The sequence below is a fragment of the Panthera uncia genome (assembly GCF_023721935.1).
Source record: "Panthera uncia isolate 11264 chromosome A1 unlocalized genomic scaffold, Puncia_PCG_1.0 HiC_scaffold_16, whole genome shotgun sequence".
NCBI classification, from domain to species: Eukaryota; Metazoa; Chordata; class Mammalia; order Carnivora; family Felidae; genus Panthera; species Panthera uncia.
Window position 1 is genome coordinate 49781541 of NW_026057576.1, and position 25259 is coordinate 49806799.

At 39.6% G+C, this 25259-nt stretch overlaps 1 protein-coding gene across 2 annotated transcripts in view; it reads left to right on the forward strand.

Moving 5' to 3' along the window:
* Window positions 1-25259, forward strand: part of SLAIN1 (SLAIN motif family member 1) — a 62385-nt gene that overhangs the window by 12787 nt on the left and 24339 nt on the right. For both annotated transcript variants that reach the window (XM_049647109.1, XM_049647110.1), the window contains exon 2: window positions 1337-1476. In XM_049647109.1, the coding sequence (XP_049503066.1) occupies window positions 1337-1476 (140 nt within the window). The remainder of the gene's footprint in view (window positions 1-1336; window positions 1477-25259) is intronic.

Sequence of the window (25259 nt, forward strand, 5' to 3'; positions counted from 1 at the left end):
TATTAGGATTAGTACTAAATTGATTAAAAGATATTTTAAATCTGCATCTGCAGCAGGAGTTAGCAAACTGTGTCCTGGGGCAAATCAGTCCGGCTGTGTGGTTTGAATGGCTAGTCAGCTAGATATTTACATTATTAAAAGACTGGGTAAAAAACCCAGAAGAATACTCTTTCATGACATTGAAAATTATGGGAAATTCAAGTTCCTGTGTCTATAAATATTTTGGAGAAGCACAGTCCTATTTATATATGGTCTGTGATGCTTTGGAGCTGCCACAGTGGAGTTGAGTGGTCATGACAGAGACTGTGTGGCCCACAGAGCCTAAATATTTACTAGCTGCCCCTTTATAGAAAGAAAATGTCAACCTCTGATCTACAAGAAGAATTTGCTGAAGAGTAGTACCATTCCCCAACCATCTTGGATAACTGAGAAATTATTTTGACAGATGGGAGTCCTGACTATAACAGTATGAGAATGAATAATGAAGTAAGGTGTTCCAAGAAAATGCGCTCATTAGAATTGTGGTAACTTTGTTTAAAGAAGTATTACTTTCACGATATTTATAATTAGAATGCAGCTTTACAAATGCTAATTACTAGAACCAGTGGTTATAATTTTCTTTCTTTTTTTGTCAGCTAAGATGATGAACTTCTTTTGTATAACCCTGTGACTGAAAATACTCTCTAAGTTACCTTAGCACCATATATCAGAAATAATATTACGGTTATTTTGAGTTCTGCCTATTCTGTTTAATGGTATAGATGCTGAAACCAAACTTTTCCCTACAACATATCTTTGAAAGCTGTTTGGCTTTCTTGAGAAAGAAGCACATACCAGATTTAGTACAGATTTGAGACGGGGAATAACTGATTATTTAAGGGTTGAGAGGATCAACAGACTTTCACTAGTTTTAGGCTTGTATTTTTAAAAAGCACATAAGATTTGCCTCGTTTGCCGTGTCATGTTTACATACATGAGCTCAGTTCACGTAAGATTCTGTCACCAAAGAGATGAAAGTGTCCATTTCTACAAATGCAAGTGAGGTAGTCAGATCATCGCGGTGCCTGTTCAAGGTCAGTTCAATAACAAAAGCCTCCTTTCTGACTATGAGATGTTGGTTTATAGTTTTTTGAAGTCCTCCTTCCCACCAAGCTACAGAGAGCATACTATTTTATTTAGGGGTATTTCCCTGTTAAAAAATAATTTTGGTATTTGAAGTAATCAAATGTGAGCTTTGTTTCACTAGAAACTTGTTAAGTACATGTTGTTTTCCCTAGAAGAGGGGTCATCTCTGTATACCTATATAATACCTATAATGTAGATTTCTCTTTTTAAGGTTATACGTTGGCTCTTCAAAGACATTCACATCATCAGAGAAATCCCTGAGCCCTTTGCAGTGGTGTAGACACGTCCTAGATAATCCGACTCCAGAGATGGAAGCAGCAAGGCGTTCCCTGTGCTTTAGACTGGAGCAAGGTAATTTCGAACCTGCGCATTTACATTCTCGAACTCTTGCCACCGTCAACTCTGTTTTTGTTGCTGGTTTTGGAATTGACACTTAAATGGAAAAAACTTGCCCAAAGGTATAGCTGTTACATGCAATTTGCTTCACATTTATTACACATCAGGATTTCCCAGTGTAAAACGTATTTAGTTTCATGCTTGTTTTTAGCCACATTTTTAGCTTGTGTTAGTTTGTATTGAAAGATAGGAATAAACTTTATTTTTCTGTGTTTTTTTTTTCTTTCTGTTTGCAAATATACCAATAAATAAAATGGGTCAGCCTTTAATTCTCTGGGGACAGCAAGAAGGTGGTTGTATGGCTGAATTCCAGGATAGAAAACTGAAGTTTCATTGGGACCTGGGTTCTGACCTTTTTGAGTTCCATGAATGTTTAATTGGGTTGTATAACTGGAAGTCCTAACCTTTATAAACTGGGAAATAATCTTCACACTGTATATAACATTAGTTAACTTATGGAGCCCAACATAAGTTTAAGTAAAACAAAACAAACAAAAATTGACTGCTGTGGAAGGAAGAGCAGTAAAAGGAATTAGAAAGCAGGACTTAGCTCCTTGCCATTTATATTTAATTAAGGCTGTAATTATTTAGGTTTTTGCTCATCTCTTAACTCTTGGTATCTCTTTCATTATCTAGCAGCAGTGTTTCCATTATCCATATCACACTTGAGCTTGGAATTACAGATTCCTGCCTCTTCCAGATTAAATAATCAGAGTAACTGGGAGTAGGGTCATGGGAATCTGCACCGACAAGTTCACCAGTGTGATTCTTACGCACACTGAAGTTTGAGAACATCACCTATGCAGCCTTTCGGGGATAACGATGGTTATCAAATTTTGGACAGGAGACAAAGTATAAAAGGTGACATTTCTTGAGCTCTTAATTCTGTGACAGTCAGTGCATTAGGTTCTTGACATCCTTCATTTTATTCAGCCTAACCACACTCATCTGTAGTGGGCACTATACCCACTCCTAGAGAAGGGACAGGTGGAGTGGAGGGCAGTTAAGAGGGTTACTGGGGCCAGAGTAACACCCAGGGGCAGAGCCAGAACCTGGGTCTCCTTGACCCTAACGACTGTCCTTAATCAGTCTTCTGCTTTTTTGGCACAGCCATGACTGAATATCAACAGAAATCTGTTTTAAATATTTGGGAAACATCAAATTAAAAGGCACATTTTATTAACATTGTAACTAAAATGAAATAACTTATTTAGTAATTAGTTGAAGAGTGGGGTAGGAACCAAGGAGAAGTATTAGGGTTAAAACTTTGGTGACAGATGCTTATCTAAGATAGCAACCATCTGAGTTAGGAGACTTTGTTCATCTACCCAGCTGACCCTCAGCAAACCATTAAGTCCCTCTGGGCTTTTTAAAGGGTTATGTTGACTGTCTTTAAGGTTCTTTATTCAAACATCTCTTGATTCAACTACTCTTTGTATGGACACTCTTATATATGAATTTGGCTCAGTTTCATTTGAAGTAAAGTTCAAATGAAATTCAGAACTAGAATCCTTTAGTTGAGGGATCAACAAATTTTTTCTGAAAGGGACCTGATAGTAAATATTTTAGGCTCTGCAGGCTGCACGGTGTCTACCCTCAGTAGAAAGCAGCCATAAATGCAAACGTTAATGAGCAAGGCTCTGTTCCAGTAAACCTTTATCTGTGGGCACTGAGATCAGAGACTGGAGTAGGAACTGGAGTGGACACTGAGATATGAAACTGGGGATGAGTTGGACTTGGGCTACCCAGGCCTTAGTTTGTGACCCCTGCTTTAGTTCATTTGCACACAAGGTAGATTTACATACAAGATTGACTTAAAAAAATAGAGGCTTTGGGGGCACCTGGGTGGCACCTTGATTTCAGCTCAGCTCAGGGTCACAAGGTTTGTGGGACTGATACCCACATCTGGTTCTCTGTTGACAGCGAGGGCCTGCTTGGGATTCTCTCTCTCTGCCTCTCCCCCCTCATGTGTTCTCTCTGTCTCTCAAATAAACATTTAAGAAAAATAGAGGCTTTGTTAAGTTTAATGTAAATAATCCTTATTGGTGGCTGCTTTTGAGAATTGAGACTAAGTGCCTGATTATCTAATTTTCCTTTCACTGACAAGCGGCTAAAGCAGAACGGTGAGGTCATGAGGACAAGATTTAATGTGCTGTAGTTTTATTCATAATGTAATGAATTTAAATTTCATGTAAGAGTTTAAGCAGAGAACTAGCTTTCCAAAACCTACATTAGTGTTTTGTGAAATTTGTGTATAAATCTAAATCCTCTTTTGCTGTGAGACTAAATGGTTTTGTTCCAAAGATCCATAATCCCCTTAGGAGATAAGAAGTCACTGATTACAGTAGGTTGTTCATTGGATGAAATTTGTTTTTGAAATTTAACTTATATTTTATAAAGCAATCTATCATTTAGATTTACTCTTATGAGTATTACAGGGAAAATAGCATATTCCTACCCCACCTCTCATGCCCATTTGATTACCCAGATTCAGTTACTTAACAAAAGCTATTTATTTTGGTTTTGCTATTTATCTCTCATTAAATTCCCATACCTGTAAGTTGTCAACTTCTTACTTTGAGTTATGAAGGTTTAATTTTTTTTACTACCTTCTTCCCCTTACACCTTTTCTCTTCACATCTTCCCATGTAGCTTTTTGCCAATCTTTAAATAGATTGTTTAATATTGATTACAATAGAAATAATCTTATCTAGGTCATGCAACATTTTATTGTTTTTTCATCTAATCTTTTGTTTTTTTTCTGGAGTTAAAAGTAAAAGGACCCTTACTTGCTGGTTTTGGTTTTTGTCTTTAATTTTACCCCACACACTCCAAATGAACCATCCTCAGTACAGTTAGACATACAAATCCACCAAGGGTTTTATTTCCCTTTGTTTTTCCAACCGTTCCTCCTGGTAGTGCCCTCGGCTGCCCACGATGTGCTCTGAACTGGCTCTCCACAGGCCCATGCGGCTCTCGTGGGACTTCCTCTTACCCTCGTTCTGCGGATCCTGTCCCCTTTCCAGTGTCACAATGCCTGTTTCCTGGATGCAAACTTCCTTTTCCTTATATTCCCTCTTTGGGGAGAATTCATTCTCCTCTTGCCTTTTTGGGGGAGTAGAAGAGAAATGAGGATATGGGAGACAGAAACTTTGAGAGCCTCCTATGTCTGAAAGTGTCTGAATTATATCTTTGATCTTGATTATTCTTTGAGCTAGGTGTAGAACTCTAGCTTAGAAACCAGTTCCAGCAGAGTCTAGGAGACGTGGCTCCATTATATTTTAGCTTCGGGATTGCTGTTGAAGTCCTTGTACCATTCTAATTTCTGATTCATGTGAGCTTTCTCTTTAAAATACCTTTTAGATAGAATTTTAGAATCTCTTCATTCCTAGTACTTTGAAATTTTCATTTTTTGTGCCATATAGTTAGTGGGCACTTTCAACAAGGAAACTTTAGCTCTACAAAATGTCTTGTGTTATTTCTCTGTAAATCCATCCTCTCCTCCAGTTTTCTCTATTCTTTCATTCTAGATACTCCTTTTAAGTCAAATGTTGAATTGCCTGCTTTGATGTTCAGATTTTATATTCTTCTCTTCTGTTTTCTGCCATGATATTGATATTCTGCTTTCTTGGAGATTGTAAAAATTCCTCTTCGAAACCTCTTTGCTGCATATTAAGTTCATTCCATGTGCTGGGCACCATTGTAGGGAATGAGGGAATGGGGGTGCAGCAGGGACCAAACAGGTGTTAAGTCCATGCCTTCGCTGAATTTACCTTCTAGCACAAACACCTTCACTCAGTCCTCCTGGTTTTGTAAGGTACTGTTATTTGTGTAAGGTATCTTAACTCCAGTAGCTTTTTACTTCAGTTTATTTAAGCAATTGAACCTGTCTTTGATAACAGCAGGAGAGGGGTAGCTGCTTGGGGAGTTGAGAGGGAGTGTTTTCCTAAAGACTTCCCAACAGTCATCTTGTTTTTACTTTACTCTGAAGCTCCCTGCTTTCTGTGGTATCCTGCACATTCAATTCTAGAGCATTCCAGTTTCTTGTTGGCTTATCCCCCACTGTGGGCCCTTAGAGCAGAGAATGTCAAAACCCAAGCCCATTACCTAATTTTTATCTATTTTCCGTTTATCAGTGAAATGACCTTCTTAGACTGATAGTGTCTCTTTTCTTGTTTGGTCTTACTTGTAGGTTTAGATGACTTTTGAGTTTAGCTGTCATTCTAGTGTGTTTTTTTAAACTGAATTTTATTGTTTGTTCAAGTATAATTACCAGTTTGAGGTGCACAGTATAATGATTCAACAATTCTATATATTTCTCAGGGCTCATCAAAGTAGGTGTACTCTTGGGGCGCCTGGGTGGCTCAATTGGTTAAGTGTCCAAATCTTGATTTTGGCTAAGGTCATGATCTCACTGTTCATGAGTTTGAGCCCTATGTCAGGCTCTGTGCTGACAGTGAGGAGGCTGCTTGGGATTCTCTGTCTCCCACTCTCTCCATCCCTCCCCTGCTCGTGCTCTCTCTCAAAAATAAACATTTAAAAAAAAAAGTGTACTCTTAATCCCCTTTATCTGTTTCATCCATTCTTCCTACCTTTCTTCTGGTAATCACCAGTTCTTTGTATTTAAGAATCTGTTTCTTCGTTTGTCTTTTTTTTTTTTCATTGTTTGTTTGTTAAATTCCACATATGAGTGAAATCATATAGTATTTGTTTTTCTGACTTATTTCACTTACCATTATACTCTATTCTCAACATCCATGTTGTTACAAATGGTTAAAATTTCATTTTTTATGGCTGAGTAATATTCCATTCTATATATACCATATCTTCATTCATCTATCAGTGGACACTTGGGTTGCTTCCATATGTTGGCTTTTGTAAATAATGCTACATTAAACATAATAGTACATATGTTTTCAAATTAGTGTTTTTGTGTTCTTTGGGTAAATACCTAGTTTTTACTGGAATTACTGGATAATAGGGTAATTCTATTTTTAAAGTCCTAGCCACAGCAGTCAGACAATAAAAAAGAAATAAAAGGCATCCAAATTGGTAAGGAAGAAGTAAAACTTTCACTATTTGCAGATAATATGATAGTATATATAGAAAACCCTGAAGACTCCACCAGAAAATTACTCGAACTGATTAATGGATTCAGTAAAGTCACAGGATACAAAATTAATGTACAGAAATCTGTTGTGTTTTTATACACTAATAATGAAGCAGCAGAAAGAGAAATTAAGAAAACCATCCCATTTACAGTTGGCACCAAAAATAATAAAATACCTAGGAATAAACTTAACCAAGGACCTGAAAGCCGTATGCACTCCAAAAACTATAGAACATTGATGAAAGAAATTGAAAATAACATAAATAAAAGGTATTGGATTGGAAGAACCAATATTGTTAAAAGTGTCCATACTACCCAAAGCAGTCTACAGATGTACTGTAATATCCCCATCAAGATACTAACAAAATTTTTCTCAGAAGTTGAATATATAATCCTGTACTTTGTATGGAACCACAAAAGACCCCGAATAGCCAAAGCAATCTTCAAAAAGAACAAAGCTAGAGGTATCACAATACCAGATTCAAGCTATACTACAAAGCTATAGTAATTGAAACCGTATGGTACTGGCACAAAAATAGACCAATGGATCAATGGAACAGAATAGAGAGTCCAGGAATAAATCCATGCTTTATGGTTAATTAATCTATGACAGAAGAGGCAAGAATATACAATGGGGAAAAGACCACCTCTTCAATTAATGGTGTCGGGAAAACTGGACAGCTACGTGCAAAAAAATCACACTGGGCTACTTTCTTACACCATACATAAAAATAAACTCAAAATGGATTGAAGAACTAAATTGTGAGACCTGAAACCATAAAATTCCTAGAAGAAGACACAGGCAGTAATTTCTTTGACATCAGCCATAGAAACCTTTTTCTAGATTTGCCTCCTGAGGCAAGAGAAAGAAAAACCAAATTAAACTATTGGTACTACACCAAAATGAAAAGCTTTTGCACAGCAAAACAAAAACGCAGCCTACTGAATGAGAAGGTACTTGCAAATGATATCCAAAAAGAGGTGACTATCCAAAATATATAAAGAACATCTGCAACTCAACACCAAAAACCCAATTGAAATGGGCAGAGGAATGACCCCATTAAACATTTTGCTAAAGACCTACAGATATCTGGCCAACAGACACATGAAAGGTGTTCACCATCACTCCTTAGGGAAATGCAAATTAAAACCACAATGAAATATCACCTGACACCTGTCAGAATGACTAAAAATCAAAAAACAAGAAGCAAGTGTTGATGAGAATGTGGAGAAAAAGGAACCCTGGTGCACTGATGATGGGAATGCAAACTGGTGCCACCACCATGGGAAACAGTATGGAGGTTCCTTGGAACATCTAGTGTGGTTTTCTAAGAGAATAGAGAGGAATTGATAGTCTTCAATATCGAAGAATTCCTACTGGCTTCCAATGAAGGGGATCCTTTGTCAATGATAGCTGATTAACAGGTTACAGACATTATGGTTTTAACTATTCATATTGTAGCATGAATATTTAGGATTATGTAAACATTCCATATTTTAGAACTTACAAGTAATTCTAACAAAGCATTTTGTTCAGACTTCATTTCTGTCTTGAGCAATCAGCATTTTCAAGTAACAAATATTATTGAGCATTTTCTTTGAGAGCAAGTTTGTTTCCTTTAATTTGAATAGAAATTGCCCAAGGACAGTGACCTTGTTTTATCGGTCACACCAGCTAAAAGGGAACAGTGATTACTGTTGCTAAAATAAATGAATTTTTGTTTATTTTGTAGAGAGAGTGAGCAGGGGAGAGGAACAGAGGGAGAGAGAATCTTAAGCAGGTTGCACGCTCCACACTGAGCCCACCATGGGGCTCAATCCCACGACCCTGGGATCATGACCTGGGCTGAAATTGAGAGTCGGATGCTCAACTGACTGAGCCACCCAGGCCACCCTGTTTAATTCTTCTTGAGCCTAATGTCACAGTTACTGCTGTTAGAATTTCAGTTTTGGTTTTGCACATTTTCAGATGGAATGGAGTCTTTGCACCACTTTCCTTACCAACCATATCATTCTTTTCTTTTCAGTGCCCTTTGAAGTATTAGTTTGCAGCCTTGTTTTACCATTCACAAGCGTGTTTATATTAAAATAGGTTTTACTTACTGCCTTTTGTTGGAAATGAGTGGTTGTACCTGCTCCCCACCCCCTCCCCAAATTTAAAGACTGTTCACTAAGACCATCTGCTGCCATGACAAGGAGGGTTGACAGATTAGATTTTTTGAAAGGGAAGTGTTGTCCCCTTTCTGCCTCACTTTTCCCATCTCTGTCACTTGTTAACCAAGGGGTAAGTAAATGTTCTTTTCTGTTAGCATGGGGCTTTAGATTAGATGTTGCTTTCATAATTAGAGAGCAAATATGTTGATATTTGGTTTCTATTTCTTGACCCTGATGCTTCTGGGAAGAAAAATACTCAAAAATTAGAGACCAACTCTCTGTAGAATGTGTGGATGGGGGTCTGTAGTTATGAGGAGCCGGTGTTTCTGTGGTGGACCTTCTACCCCTCAGGCCCCTGGTCCTACATCCCTTCCTGATTCCTTCTTGGACCCTAGGAATGTAGTATGTACTGTTTTCTTGGTTGCAAGTTAGCAGTCTTCCCTGCTTAAGAAGTAAACTTCTCCGGGAGCACATCTGCGTAGGAGTTGGTCAAGCTCAGTTTCTGTGGCTGCTTCGGGTAGCGTTTCTCCCAAGGTTCTCTGTGTGGTTGCCAATGAGTTTATTTTGATTGTCACTTTGTGAAGGACCCCTGGCTCTCTTCCTGCTGCCTGCTTTCTGTCGGGGGGTCATCCTAGTCCTTCATGCTGTATCTGACAACCTCATGACCCTGGAACTAGGTAACAAAACCTGGTAAATTGTGGGAGAATGTATGGGAAGTGTTCACATTTTGTCTTGAGGTTATGAGAACAGGCTTATTAAAATCCTACCCTTCTGAAGAAAGTTTGTTTGTCTGAAGAAAATGAGGAACAGAAAGGGATGTTTTGTGTAAGTTTTATTGGGAGATAGCACCTGCATTGAGACCTTTTTCAAGATATTACTAAAAGAAATGCTTTGTCTTCACAGCTACAGTTTTGCAATTTGGTTAAACGTGTGTGTTTAAGATACAATAGGACAATTATTTTTGGTGTAAGGGTGTGAGTGTGTGTGTGTGTATACATATATGTATATGTGTATATATCCGTGTGTGTGTGTGTGTATATATATATATGTGTGTGTGTGTATACATATATGTATATATGTATACACACACCCCTACAGATGACTCATATGTATCCAATGCTCCTAAATTCTCAAAGGGAACATTAATTGAGCAAGTCACTTAATATTTTAATTGAAAATTAATTAAATTGAAACTTTGATTGTAGATCCCCAAACTTATTTTCCCCTTTTCCAAACTGATCTTTTCATGCTCAAATTTCATAATTTATAAGGTCTTCTATATCAAGTAGTCCACACAGGCCGGGTACTTAAGCTTTCCCAGCATCCTCTACACATACCTTTAATTTGTAGAGTTGTTGTAAGACAATAAGTAAAGATGTTTGTGAAACAGACATAATAAAAGCTTAAATATTAGGTTTCTTTCCTAATACATTTGAATAATGTAAATAGCTTTTTTGGATAATGTACAGAAAGTAATGTTAAAAGTGAAAAAACTCTAATAAAAGTGATTTTATTAGAGTTAGGGGTGCCTGGGTGGCTCAGTCAGTCGAGTGTCCAGCTCTTGATTTCAGTTCAGGTCATGATCTCATGGTTCTTGTGGGATGGAGCCCTGTGTTGAGCTCTGCACTGACAGCTCAGAACCTGCTTGGGATTCTTTTTCTCCCTCTTTTTGCCCCTCTCCCGCTTAAAATAAATACATAGACATTTAAAAGAAAGTAATTGCCAAAAGTTAAATCTTTTTGGTACTTCTTAATCTACAACCTATTCGTATAAAATTAAGAAAGCCTAGAATAATATTTTCTCCCCCCCCCCCCCAAAAAAAAAAAACATTGGACCCTGATTTGAATATACATTCTTAGACAAAACACTGTATCTTGGTTGGTTTTTCTCTGTTGAAAATGGTCCTAACAGTGTTTGTTATTTTCCATTTGGAAGTGCCTTGTTTTTGAGCATCTTTTTACTTAATTTTTAATGCATATATGCCTTCTTTCAAGTAAGGGGTATAAGAGTGTGTGTGTGTGTGTGTGTGTCTGATAATAGAGGGCTGCACCTCAGTTTCCTTTCGAATTGCCAGTGCTTAATAAATTGTCAAACATGTTTTATGTTCTGAATGTTTGTTTTTTTATGATTTATTAATTGGAATACATTTAAATGTCTTACGTGAGCGAAGAAACTAATTGAACATTGGTGTTATAGATGGCATCCAACTAGCCAATCCAAAACAATTACATGATGGTATCATTAAAATGATGGTGTTGGGGGTAGATATTTGAGTCTGTTTTGTTTGCTGCTATAACCCTCCCAGTGCTTAGAATAGTTCCTGTCATGTTGTAGGTATTGAAGGCTAATTGTTGAGCGAATGAAGATGGTAGAAGGGTTTTTGATATAGTAGTTGGACATAGTGCCCACTAGTGCCTCAGTGTTGCTTAATTCTGATTAAGAACATGTCACCGTCACTTGTCCCATGACTTATTTTGTAATTGGAAGTTCATACCTCTTAAAATTCCCTTCCCCTATTTTGCCCATGCCCCCCACACTCCTTCCTGAGGACAACCACCAGTTCTCTGTATTTGAGTCTGTTTCTGTGTTGTTCAGTTGTTTTGCTTTTTAGATTCCACATATAAGTGAAGTCATACAGGATTTGGCTTTCTGTGTCTTATTTCACTTAGCATAATACTCTCTGGGTCCATCCATGTTGTCTCAAATGGCAAGATTTCATTCTTTTTTATTGCTGAGTAATATCTCGTTGTGTGTACACACCTTCTGTGTCCTTCTGTCTATCAGTGGACACTTAGGTTGCTTCTGTATCTTGGCTGTTGCAGATAATACTGCAATGGACATAGGGGTGCATATATATTTTTGAATTAGTGTTTTTGTTTTCTTTGGGTAACCTGCAAGTGGAATTGCTGGACTGTATGGTACTTCTATTTTTAATTCTTTGAGGAAACTCCATGATATTTTCCAGAGTGGGTGCACCAATATTTATTCCCACCAGTAGTCACAAGGGTTCCCTTTTCTCCACATCCTCACCAACACTTGTGATTACTTTTTTTTTTTCTTTGATACTAGCCAATCTGACAGGTGTGAGGTGACCTCTCATTGTTATAGTTTAAGAAAAGACAGAAAGCATTTCACTTGTTTCCATGTCTTGCCTTGTAAGTGGGGACATTTCACAGATTTCACAGGCCTGTTAGAAAGGTTTCAGGAAATGTTAAATGTGAAATTATTTTGGTAAATGTGAAATGCTGTGTACATACGTGGACACATTCCTGCTATGCAGTTTCTTATTCAGAATGTGAGCCAAAACATACAGGGAACCCTCTTCGTTTGGCTGTTTACACTTTATAGAAAACCAATAGCATTTTTTTTCTTTGGGAGGGGGTAGTTTTGTTTTCTCTACCTATAAATAAACATATTTTATTAGAGTTAGGATCTCAAATTGGTAAGTTTTGAGTGTAATTTAAGAATAGTAGAAAGTTAAGGCAACTTCATTAGCTTTTTTGTTTTATGCTTCTTCTTAAGTCTATATATGTTCCATTTCTGCTTTTCTTTTTCCCCACTTCCCCCACCCTTTTAGACTGTACGTAACAAACATCTCTAGAACTTCCATGGGTAGCATGGGCTCCTGCGATATCCTAAATTGAAATAAGGCTTATCTAGAGTCGGTGGTGAGTCTGTGTCATGAGGCTGGGACGTTGAATAACCAAATAATGATAAAAGAACTTATCTGAGTAATTTGAGATGCCCAATGTGTGGCTCACTTAATTTGGGGCCGGTTAATAAAAGCTTATCTTGCCTGGAGATACTTGAATATCCATAACTATTGAATCAGGACAGGTCACATTTGAGGAGTGTGGGTATAGTTTTCACAAATAGTGTAGCCCTACGCAATTACTATCTTGGGTTGTGTTTCCTTATGAGCAATCTCTCATTTCCTCTGGGATTATATGCTAAGCATATGTAAACAGATATTGCTTCTTTATTGAGTTTTTCTTTCATCTTCCTATGATACCAGTTCCTATTCTTGTCTCAGTTGTTATGAGGTAGTATCCCTCTCTAAATTTAGGCAATGGAAAAGAAAGTTGTCGATGAATCCAGTGCTCTGAAGGTGGCCTTTTCATTTGTTGAAAGCTGCACAGATTGAACTGAGACATTAGGAAACTTATCAAGTGTCTGTCTCCTGGAATCTGTCCAGCTTCTCCTTGCCTGGCCCGAGATAGTATCTTCATCAGCTCATGTTTCCAGTCTTGAGGTGCTCTGTCAAATTGGGAACACAAAATTAAAACTTAGTCTGTGTAGTTCATTTTAGGTAAGCTTTGTAAAGGAGTCCCTTTCTCATTGGGAAAATAATCTGGAATCCTACTGAAATTTGCAGAGACAGGGTGTCTTGACATTTGCTATTTATTATTCCTGTGTGCTAGAAATTGAAGACACATTGTCATGGCTGTGGGCTTTCATCACATCTTTGCTTTGCTCAGATGTTCGGAAAAGTCCCATTGTGTTTCCTTCAGTGTTGGGAATGATGTACAGTAAGTAGCAAATAAACAGGGATTGTGATCCTATGGAATTTGCTGTTTCTATCCCATTATATCCAGCAACATGGATGTTTCCTTTTCTTCTTTTTCCCTTATCAGTTACATGTGTTTCTCTGTGGTTTTTTGCTTTTATTTTGCGTTTCTACCACAAGAAAGTTATTAAAATAAGCAGTAGTGAAATAAGCAGCTTATGACAGTTCATGTTTGTTATAATGAATATATAACTGACATGTTATTTTCTTACCCCAAAGAGGAAAAAGTAAAACAATAGACATTCTCCCACAGTAGTTGTTTACTGCTTTTATAGTACTCTGATGATGGAATTTGCTTCTATGGCAGTGAAACTTTATTTTGATAGATGTTCATGTCTATTTCTTGGGACCTCTACAGAATAGCCAGTTTAGGCAAGAATTAGTAGATTCTCCTTTTTGGAATCATGGGGCCTTGATTAGAGAGACGATTCAAATGCTTAACCATGAAATAAATGAATTGAGCACTTGCTACCTGCAAGCACAGTGCTACATATGAGGGGTATGGTGGCAAGACGAACTCAGTACCTTGCACTGGCAACACGCAGTCTGGTATAACTGACTGCATGGATAGCAGCTCTGGTTCTTTTTTTCTTCCCTTCTCTTAAAACAGGCCTGATGGTGCTAGCGGGCCCAAGTGGAAGGGGTATGCTTTCCCAAGGATGTGACATGTTTGTTGTAAGTCAGCAAGATTTGAGCAGGTAACTCTGGCGGGGGGCGGGGAGTGGCCAGACCACAGGAACAACATGTGGAAAGGTCTTGAGATGGGGTGAGACTCCAGACATGAGAGGGAGCAGCAGACTGTTGCGGTGGGAGTGTGGTGGAGAGAAATGGAGCGGGGGGAAAACGTGAGCCTGCTGTTTGGTGATTCTGCATGAAATGAGAGGCATGCGGGGTTTTCAGGGCACTTAAGGATTCTGGACTTTGTCTTAAGATGGTTGGGAATCCTTTGGATAGTTTTCAACAGAGGAGTGACATGACTATGAAGAGGAAAGTGTCAGAGGGTTAACTGAATTGTCTTGTTTTTTGTTTGTTTTTAGTTTATTTTGAGAGCGGGAGAGCTCATGTGCATGCAAGTGGGAGAGGGGCAGAGAAAGAGGAAGAAAGAGATAATCCCAGGCAGGCTCTGTATGTCAGTGTGGAGCCTGATGTGGGGCTCGAACTCACAAACCGTGAGATCATAACCTGAGCCAAAGTTGGACACTCAACCAGCTGATCCACTCAGGCGCCCCAACATTTTACCACTCTGAGTGAAATATGGAAACCTCACTTTCATTTAGGTATCTTATCTTCCCCCACTTTTATTTTTATCTTTTTATATTAAATATAATTTGTTATCAAATTGGTTTCCATACAACACTCAGTGTAACTTCCCCCACTTTAAATGTCATTATCAGATGGTATTATAATTTTTGTTTCAATCATCAAATATAATTTAGCAAGCCATGAGGAAAAAGATGGTCTCTTCTTTGTACCCAGAGTTCTGTTTTCGTCTTGTTTTGTCTTCTTGGTGCCCCAGACCCCTTCTCTTACCATTTCCTTTCGATTTGAAGAAACTTCTTTAGCCAGTATTTGAGGGTGGCTCTGCTAGCAACAAATTCTTTGAGTTTTCCTTTGTCTGAGGCTGTTTCTCTTTCATTCCTGGTAAGTTGGTCAACCAGACCCAGAATGCCCAGCTGGCGGGCCTTTCCTTGAAAGAGGCTCTGCCACTTCTCTGGCTTCTGTGGTTTCTGATGAGAAATCCACTGTTGCTCAAATGGGTGTTCCTCAGTAATGCTCCTGGGTAACGTGTCACTGCTCTCTGACTGCTTTCAAGATTTTTCTTTATCTTTAGTTTTCAGTAGTTTCGTATGATGTGTCTTGGCATGGATTTTTTGGAGTTTATGGTGTTCAGATTTCACTTAGTATGTTGGGCATCCCCACGACCCCCCTGCCCCCAGTTTAGTAATTCACTAAGAGCACTCACAAGACTCGGTGTATATTTGTACTCAAAGCTAGGATCTATTAAAACAAAGGGATACAAATCAAAATCAACAAAGGGAAAGGCACATGGAGCAAAGTCTGGAAGAAACCAGGTGCAAACTTCCAAGAGTCTTCAGGGTAAAACCAGATAACCTGTTCTTAAAGAAGGGAGAGAAGTCTCAGCATGGGCTTCCTACCCCTAACTGAGAAGCAAGGCGTGAGGCGACTTGAGTTGTGATGCCCACTTTAGACTGAGAAGGTTGGGGGCGGGGGCGCTGTTAGATGAACTTGTACAGCATTCCAAGGATCAAGACCTCCCTCCTTTGCACTGCTGGAGTCCTCAGCCACTCTGCCACTGCATGTCTAGGCACCTCACGGGAAGCTTGCTTCTGGAATAATCCAGGCATTGACATAGTACCTGTTGTCCATGTTTTCAGTTGGAAGCCTGTTGGGGTAATAGCTGTACTGGTACAGAAGAAAGTCATGCCAGTTACTTATTCAGATTAACATAGTCCATATCCATAAATTTAGACCAGGAACCAAGTCTCATTTGCTTTTTGGGAAAACTAATAGCATGAACAAAATGAATAGATCAACTGACTTTGTAGGAAACAAAACTAAGGGAATAGAGAACTCCATTTGCTTGGATTTAAGAGAATACTACACCTTTAAACAATATTACTTGGCAAAGCAGCAGTCAAATCATTATTTTTAGTCATTTTTAATTTCTTGGAAATACTGGAATAGGGATGGACAGGGCTAAGAACCAAGCTGCTTATCCATAAGGAAATCTCCCCCCCAAAAGAGGAAGTATGAGAGCAGCTAGGGCACATGGAGGGCATGTCCCAAACCTCCAGTCTTTAACAGTTCTAGAAATTGGAACAGACAGTTGAGAGCAAGAAAGAATACAAGAAAATTTCTTTGAGCTGAAGAAAGACAACTCCCCAGCATGAACTAGGATAGATGAAAAAAGACCTAAACCCTAGACATCCTGGTTGAATTTCCAGGGTCAAAATTCTAAAAATGTTCAAAGGAAGAAACAGGTTATTTGCAGTGTCATAGGCCTCAGACATTTCATCAGGAATACTAGATGCTAGCTGAATAATGAATCTTGTCCTTTCAGTTTCAAGGAAAGGTACTTTCAAGCTATAATGTTGTACCCAGGCAAATCATAGATTTGTGGAGAATAACGAAAGAGGGTTTTAGTTCTGCAAAGATTTAGAAAATTTACTTTACACACCCTGTTTTAATGGTGGGAAAAGTACAAGGAAGAAGATCCATGAGGCCTAAAGAAGAGTGGCCGTGGAGATGACCCAGGAGAGGCCAGGAACAAGGAAAGGAGAAAATGGGTTGACTCTCAAGGCTAGTGACATTTCTCACCCCGTGGTTTGGGGCCTAGTGCCAGACAATTCCTTTCCTTTTCCTGGGGTCTTCTGACCATACCCAGCTCTCCAGTAAAGATGCATCTATCAGAACACTGAAATGCCACTTGTATGTGGTTTAACATTTGATGATGACCTTAAAATTGTCCTGATCACAGCTATCGAACAGAATGGAGATACAGTAAACCTTGACAATGTAAAAATAGGACTGTGATGGTAGTGGAAGGGAAGAGAGAGAGTACATGGGCTAAATAACCTTTTTCACTATGGGGAGTCAGATGGCAACAAGGTGAGGTTGATTTGTCTGCTTCTAGTTACACTTACAGGGATGCCTGGGTAGCTCATTCCGTTCAGTGTCGGACTCTTGATTTTGGCTCAGTTCATGATCTCATGGTTTGTGAGGTTGAGCCTGCATTGATCTGTTGGGATTCTCTCTGCCCCTCCCCTGCTTGTGGGTACACACACTCTCTCAAAATAAATAAACAAACAAAAGAGGTTACACTTTCATAGTAGTTATATTATTGTCCCCAGCTTCTCAAACAAAACTCCTGGAAAGGGGATCTGGATGGGAAAGGGAAAGAGATACCTGTTTATACCTTTATATATATTTTAATGTTCTTCCATGTGCAGGCATTTTAGTAAAATCATGCAGCAGCTACTTCTAGGGCCAAAAAAATAAGTTTTTTTCCTTGTCAAAATTCTTAATTATGTGTATTTACTCTCTATCACCTCTCAAGTTTAGTGGGTCAGAGGCCTTTTCTGCCATGGACTGTAAGCACATGCATTGTGTCCCTTACTGGAAGAAAGTATTTTAGCCCAGGAGATGCTGAAAAGGAAGGATTATCCAAATTCTGTTTCCAACACTTTTCCGTTCAGGAATGCACAGGGTTTTCTAGTAGCCTGCTGGGCCTGTGTTTCCTAACATACCAAATGGTCAAAGGCAGGAAGGTTCTTATTGGTTATCCAGTCTATCCTTTCTGAAGAGGAAACACTTTCAGACATGAGATAATCTAGACTGTTTCTTCTGGAAATTGGACTCTGTAGCATCTTCCTTAACCTACCTCATTTTTTTTTTTTAGGGTTTATTTATTTTGAGAGAGAGCGAGGCAGCGCGGGTGTGGGAGGGACAGAGAATCCGCACTGTCAGCACAGAGCCTGATGTGGGGCTCAAACTCACAAACCGTGAGATCATGACCTGAGCCAAGATCAAGAGTTGGATGCATAACCGACTGAGCCACCCAGTCACCCCTTAATTTACCACATTATTGCCATGTAGAACTTGGAAATTCCTCTAGCTGGCTGTCCTGGCTTGCAGGGGTGGCTGTAGTCCAACTTGAAGCAGCTGTTTAGAATCTGCATGACAATATCACATCATGGGCAGATTATTAGGTCATTCTTTTCCCTTGTTCTTTTCAGGTTAAATTAGGACTTTCTGACTCTGACAAAGGCTGACTCCTCACATTCTGTGGCCATTTTCCCTGTCCTTACATTTGATTAAAGCCACAGCAGTTAGGTCTAAGAGAAAAACAGCTTCTATAAAAGGGAATTTTTAAGCATGCCTTTGAAGTATAATTACTGTTGAAGTCAAACTTGTTTTCTAATCTCCCTTGCTAATTGGAGATGGGAAGTCTGATGATCTGTGGAGTTGCGGGGCTCATTCCGGTCTTAGATAACACTGAATTTGGTCCGTGTGTGGTTCGAGTTGGCAGCTTCAGTTCTGACCAGTGATGAAGTGGAAACAAGTTGACAGTCCAGAGAATTTCTCCTTTCCAACCCACATTTTTCAGTTTTTAGACCATGGTCCTGGTTAGAGAAGACTCACAGGAAGATCCAAGAGTGGCAATGAGAGAAGAGCATTCAGCCTGTGGTCTTGAGACTGGTTAAAGGCTGAGAAGTAGAAAAGCCTGATGCTTTAATGATGATGACTAGACACTTTAACCAGCAAGTCTCACTTTGCTATTAAGACCTAGGAAACATTTGATGTATTAAATTCAAGATGAAGAATAATTATAAAAGACAGAGCCCAATGGAATAAATGTTGTTAAATAATACTCTATGGTGAAGTTTTATAACTCTCATTCAAAAATTAAACATTTATCTTCCAATCCTTGCAGGTATACAACACCCTAGTTACTTTTAAACCTAATATAAAACTTTTTTTTTTGGGGGGGGGGGGTTGGGAGAGAGAGTGCACGCACACATGCACGTCCATGGGAGAAGGGCAAAGGGACGGGGGAGAGAGAATCTTAGGCAGGCTTCACGCCCAGTGTGGAGCCCAATGCCAGGCTCGATCTCATGACTGGGAGATCATGACCTGAGCCGAAACCAAGAGTTGGACACTTAACTGACTGAGCCACCCTGGCGCCCTGTTTAAACTTAATACTAATGTTGAAAGTGACTTTCTTGATTAGCTCTAGGTATTATTTATATGGGTAAATGACCTCTTTAGCTAGACGTTTCTGAAAGATGGTATATATATCATGTTTTTGTAAGTTACTACATTTTGAATACAAATGGAAGTTTAAATACTGAGTATCACAATGTTTTGGGGCTGTATGTTTATATAAATATAACAAACATGTATATTAAACCTATATAACAAATATGCATATATATTATATATGTTAAGCGTATGTAATAAATATGTATATATATATTAGCCTATCACACAAACACATGTTTATAAACATGAATATGTGTTAACATGTAACAAACATGTTATATTGACATATAGCAAGTAAATATATGTATACTATGTGTATGGGTACATATACCATGGTTACTGATTTGAAAATGTTTCATTTGTCATCATAGGTTGAATGAACTAGCACTGTGGGAAAGATTCAAATTAACCTGGTAGGTTTTTCTACCTATAATTTGAAGAATGAGGGTCTTGGGGACTACAACTAACTTGTCCTGAATAAACAATCACCAGGAATACCAATCAGGGAGGGATGTCTACTACTTCTGTAGCCCTTCTCCTTGTAGGAATACACTGGCAAATGCATACTGCTTGAATCCTCTTTACTTTGCGTGTGTCTGGAAAAGAACTTAAGAACACCTGTTTCAAAGAAGCAGCAGGACTTCCCAGTCCCGTGTGCTCATTCATCAGGCCATGGAGAGCTGTGGAGAAATTAATGCTTTTCAAGTTTACCCAATAAACCTAGAGGATCAGATAAGCTGCAAGCCATATGTACCTACCCCAGGGGGCTTGCTCAGGTTGGGGGCTCAGGTTGAGTCAGCAGTGCCTGCTTAATGTGAACTTAAGGCCCTTTGGAAACCTTGTATTTCAGTCTGGTCAGAGTTGATGAGAGAACCAGTAAAATACTATCTTTACCCAGGTTCCTGAGTCCCTTTAAGTTTAGTGCAGACATGGGAGTGCATCTACATGTAAGCGTTCTATAGGCTCTCACCTGTAGGTATGGACAAATATAATCTGATCACCTGGGAAATTTATAGCTGAGGCGATGGTTCGTGAAAATAGAGTGGTGGTGTTTGGGTATAGGTCAAAATGCTGCGGTCTGGATAAAATTTCCTGCCACCATAAGGGAGAATAGCAAGCTTTAGAAGAGGAGGTGTCTCCTATCCATTCACTGATCTTAGACCACTCTGTCACTGGTGTTTGTGAAGGGCCATGCATGGGATTCCTCTGATTGTTTGGCTTAGTATTGAGGCCTGTCCACCTGTTCTATGAAGAAGGAATAAAAACAGAGGATTGAAAGTTTGTCTCCCCTTTCCCCCTTTCCCTTACTTTGCAGGACTGTGTGGTTAAAAAACACCATTATTTAAGAGTCAGAGACATGACCTTAGCAGCCCGTGGTTTTGAAGAAACCATACTTGTTAGAATGTGGCATTTGGGACATATGCTTCCTCTGAGATAGTCTTTGGATACAGAAGTGAGTGCCGTTGACCTACCTTGATCAAATCGTTGAATGTTCAAGGTTTAGTACTTTGCCTCTGAGTTGAAAGACTGAGTCTGTAAAGTTGTCTAGATAAGAAGACGTAATGCAGAAAGCATGCTCATTATTTTGACAAGACATGTTAAAATGCCCGAGAATTGGGAAGAGTAAAAGGGCAGATTTCTGCACTCTTCCTTTCTAGCTTCTAGAACATTTCCCTTCTGGGTTTAGAGAACGATTTTGCTACAACTTGCTTTAACTTTTCAGCACTCTTCTAAAAAAAAAAAAAAAAAAAATTGCTTCAGTGTGTGAATGCATGCCACAAGCTTTTGTCCAGTGCTTGCCCTGTTTGTTATTGTCCCACAAACACACCTAAACGTGGGAACCCTGCAAAAGCAAGATGCTACATGATTTGCTCCATTTGAGAACTAGCATGTGGCAGGATGGAGACTGGAATTCTGGTATCTAGATTCTTAGTCCAGGGTCCTTTTAGTCTTTTGCTGATCTTTATTATAATATGTTATGAAAAATTACAGTAAGGAGGTACACTGTTGGCCATCATTGTTATATCACATCACGTGACATACCCTTATGATGCAGTTCTAATCCTGTGCGTTCTCCAGAGTGAGTATTGTTAAACTGGTATGTCTGTTACCCTGGGGGTTGGCAAATTGTGGCCTTGTCTGGCCTTCAACCTGTTTTTGTATGGCCCAGGAGATAAAAAGTGGCTCACATTTTTAAATGGTTGGAAAAAATAAAAATTCATGACCTATAATTTTTGTGAAATTCAACTCTCTGTATATATAAATAAAGTTATATCAGTGCATAGTCCCATTCATTCATTTACGTGTCGCCTGTGGCTGCTATATAATGCTGTGATGGTGGAATTAAGAAGTTGCAATGGAGACTCTATGGCCAGCAAAACCTAAAATATTTACTAGTTGGCCCTTGGTAGAAAACATTGGCCAACGCCTGTGTGAGCCTGTTGCCATGATCCCTGAGTTTCACTGATATTGAATACAGCCATCTAGCCCTTCATTTTATTCCCTTTACCAAGGTCTTACCAAAGATCTCTAAAATTCCCCAATGACACATAGCCTGCAGTCACTAAGGTGGTCAACTCTCTAAACCCAAACCTCTAGGACATAAATGCCTTTACAGAAACATAAAACATTTGCTAATATCTTCAAATAGTTTTTTAGGCTCCCTTATTGTTACAGAGTCACCTAGGCAATTACTTTGACTTCTCCCCATGGGGGCCACACCATTACTACTACACTGGTCCTTTACTCCAGCCTCTGACTTCTGAGCATATTTATTGCCTTCTAATTTACAGATAACGGAGGCCAATATTGCATTCTCTGTATCCTCACTAGCTTTGCCTTCTAGTTGCATAGGAAGAAATAACTCTCCCTTTTCTAAGGCTGTTCCCTCTACCTTACCTCTCTGTCACATTCCTTCTGATCTCCAGGACCTCAGTTCAGTGCATTCCCCTTTTCTGTAGACTCTTGTTTTCTCTACTGGTTCTGTTCTCATTCTATCAGTATGTAGGTCTCCCTTATCCTAAAGAACTATTCTGCCTTGAGTTTCATGCTCTGCAAACCTACAGCCCTATTTCTCTTATTTTTATAGCCTGATCTCTCTAGGAAGAATTATTTCTTCTTCCTCATCTTACATCTGCTTGACCTATTAAAACAGGTTTCCGTTCTAGCTCCTCTGTTGAATCTGCTCTCTTCGGTGACCCAGTTGTCCAGCCAGTTGCTGTTTCTTAGTCATCATCCCATAGTAACTTCTGCGTCCATGTTGCAACCCTTCATTATCTTTACTGTTTTTGGTCTCTGCTCATCCCTGAACTCTGCAGCCTTTCCCAGTCTTTGTTACTGAGTCTCCCTTTATCCACTTGTAAATGTTCCTGAAGTCACTTCTCTTTTCCTTGTGTACCTTCTTCTTGGGTGATTTTATTCATGCCTGTGGCCTCATAACACCTACTTGTTGATGTGCCCCTTTTTTTCTCTAGCTGCTTTCCTGAACTCTCCACCCCTTAGTGGGCACCAGCACGTAGGTATGTCCTATAACCATCTCAAATTCAGCTGCTTTTTTCCTTTCATTTAAGCATGCTTATCTTATGTTCCCTGTCTTAGTGGATGGCATCAGTGTATTAGAAACTATGGCATTAGCTTTGGCCGCCTCCTTTTCTCCACTCCCTGTATTCATTGGGTCACCAGACATCTCCTCTTTAGCTCAGATGTGGCTTATTTAAAATATTTTCATCAAATGTTCTGCTGAGACTTTAGTTTGATCCCTTGTGATGACTCACCAACTCTGCTGTGAAACCTTCTAACTGGTCTTCCAGTCCTCGCTCCCTGCCCTAATTGTCCACCATCTGTATGGCCATTTGTGCCGTCTTCATAACATACATATCTGACCAGGCCTTTCTCCTCCTCAGTCAAAACACAAATTGAATATTAAAGCACGTCCTCTTAATGACAGTGTGGAACCTGCCGCCACCCATCCTCCAGCCCTAGCTCTTCTTCCGCGTCCCCGTGCTTCAGTCCTAACAACATGTACCCTTCCTTGACCGTGCACTGCTTCTTCCTGCTTCCGTGGCTTCACATAAGTTATTTCTGTCTGGAATGGGAATGGCCTTGGACCCTGTAGGATAACCTCTTCAACCTTCAAGGGCCATGTTAAATATAATCTCTCCTGGTGAATGAAATCTTTGGACTCCCTTGGAAAGTTAATCATGGTCTTTGTGAGTGTACTTCACAGTGCCTTTTTTCCACTTACTGTATCACATTATATGCATATCTTGCCTGCCTTCTACGCTAGCTGGTCTTCAGAAATTGGAGTGGGAAGGAAAGAGGGCAATAATCATATTTTATTCATCTCCGTATCTGCAGCATCTGGTACTTTATAGTCCCATGGTGGGTGCCTGCTCAAATGAATAGAGAAATGAATTTTAAAAAGCAGGTGGGAGCATCAGGGCCAGATTTCTGAGAACGACTGTGGAGCAGGGAAATAACTATGTGCTGTGTGTGTCTTTGAAAGATATTTGCGTCACTACTCAAGACTGACCTTTAATGTTTTTTGTTTTGTTTTGTTTTTATCTCTTGGTAAATTTTGAATGAAGGAACGACTCTGGCTGTGCTCTATAAATGTAGGGTGTCTGCATAATGCTAGAGCGTGCCACTTTATTTTTGGCTCACGGGGTACACAGGGTCTTGCCTGTGAAGATTTAAATGATAGTTGACCAGTTTCTCAGGGAAGATCCTGGGTTAGGGAATGATGGAGAATATAAATTTGGGTAGCTGAGAAGAGCCACAAGCGAGGAGATACAAAATTATAAGTTATTTAGAAATCAGTTCTGTGAATTTTAATACAACAGATCTAAAATTTGCTTTTAACGAGTTTTCATCAGACTTATTAAAAGCTGAAGAAGTAAAACACTCACAGGGGCTGCTTTAGACTGATTTCTTAACATGTGGTCCTTCTGTCTTTCAAAGCAATGGTCCTGGATCACCTGCTTTGTGTGAGAGGTGGATAAGAGAACGTGGCAAATTAGACCGAGCCAGCCTCTGCAGGCTGCAGTTTTGCCTTTGACAGTCTTATTCGTCAATGAGAAAGAAGATGGAAGTAGGGAAGATCAGGGCTTATTTTCTAGAATAACTTCCCCCTATATCTTAGTCTGTTCACGCTACTATGAAACAAAATCCCACAGAGGAGGTGGGCAGCACTTTACTGCTCACAGTTCTGGAGACTGGATGTCTGAGACCAGGTGCCAGCATGCACAGGCATGGGGGGCCCTCTGCCAGGTTGCAGATTTCTTGTGCTCTCATGTTGTGGAAGGGGCTCAGGAGCTTTTTGGAGCCTCTTTTATAAGGCACTGCTCCAGTTCATGAGGGTTTTATTCTCATGACTTAAGCTTCTCCCAGTGGCCCCACCTATAATGCCTTCATGTTTGGGGGTTAGCACTTCAGCATGTATTTTGGGGGACACAAACATTCAGACCATGGTACCCGGATTAGAAATGTGGCTGTACTGTTAGAAGCTACTAGAAAGAGTAAGAGCACTGCCCTCCAGGACTTCCTCACCCAACTCAGATGCTGCACTATTGGAGGTAGCATTTATAGAAATTCTACTAAACCCTCTTTTAGCTGTTTTATGAATAGTTTCTTTTTTTTTTTTAATTTTTGTTAATGTTTATTCATTTTTGAGAGAGAGACAGAATGCGAGTGGGTTAGGGGCAGAGAGAGAGGGAGACACAGGATCCGAAGCAGGCTCCAGGTTCTGAGCTGTCAGCACAGAGCCCGACGCGGGGCTCGAACTCACGAGCTGTGAGATCATGACCCGAGCTGAAGCCAGATGCTCAACCGACTGAGCCACCCAGGCGCCCCAACAGTTCCTTTGATTGTAAGAGATGGTAGCATTTCAAGAATTTGAGTAAGCTTTGTCACCTTCTTGTAAGACTTCCTGCCAACTAGTGTCCTTGGCACGACCCTTCACTTTAACATTGCAACCTAGCATGGCAGGACCTAGCTCACCCTAGGCAGGGACTCCTGTTAAATCTTGATGTGTCAATCACCTGATCATAGGCCCTGGTCATTAGTAATATAAAGTCATTTAGGTGGAAACCAGAAGAGTCACACACACAAAGTTCAACAACTTAG